General features: G+C 50.6%; 1 protein-coding gene across 1 annotated transcript in view; it reads left to right on the top strand.

Moving 5' to 3' along the window:
• Positions 1 to 269, top strand: part of LOC119590537 (ankyrin repeat, SAM and basic leucine zipper domain-containing protein 1-like) — a gene marked incomplete at its 5' end in the record, with an annotated part of 16,903 nt that overhangs the window by 15,475 nt on the left and 1,159 nt on the right. Inside the window, 1 exon segment of the mRNA XM_037939185.1 lies at positions 14 to 239. Within this exon segment, the coding sequence (XP_037795113.1) occupies positions 14 to 239 (226 nt within the window).

The raw sequence follows: 269 nt of genomic DNA, 5'->3' as shown, positions 1-269 counted from the left end.
CTCTCAACCACAGAGTCCCTGAAGCAGTAGCCATGATCGCCAACATGAATAAGCATATCCGCTACATGCATGCATCCATAGGCTATCTGCGAGACCAGCTGCAAGGCAACCCTAGGCTGCTGCAGCTGGGCCAGGAGGTGCACAATGTGGTCTCCCTCGCAAAGAACTGTGGTGAGACGCTCAAGCACCTGTCCAACTTTCACGAGGAGGTGAAGTTCTTCAAGACCCATCTCGATAAGGTAACTTTTTAGCATTTATACAACTATGGG

This window comes from Penaeus monodon, chromosome 27, assembly GCF_015228065.2.
Source record: "Penaeus monodon isolate SGIC_2016 chromosome 27, NSTDA_Pmon_1, whole genome shotgun sequence".
Lineage (NCBI taxonomy): Eukaryota > Metazoa > Arthropoda > Malacostraca > Decapoda > Penaeidae > Penaeus > Penaeus monodon.
This window is presented reverse-complemented; position numbering and strand designations above follow the sequence as displayed.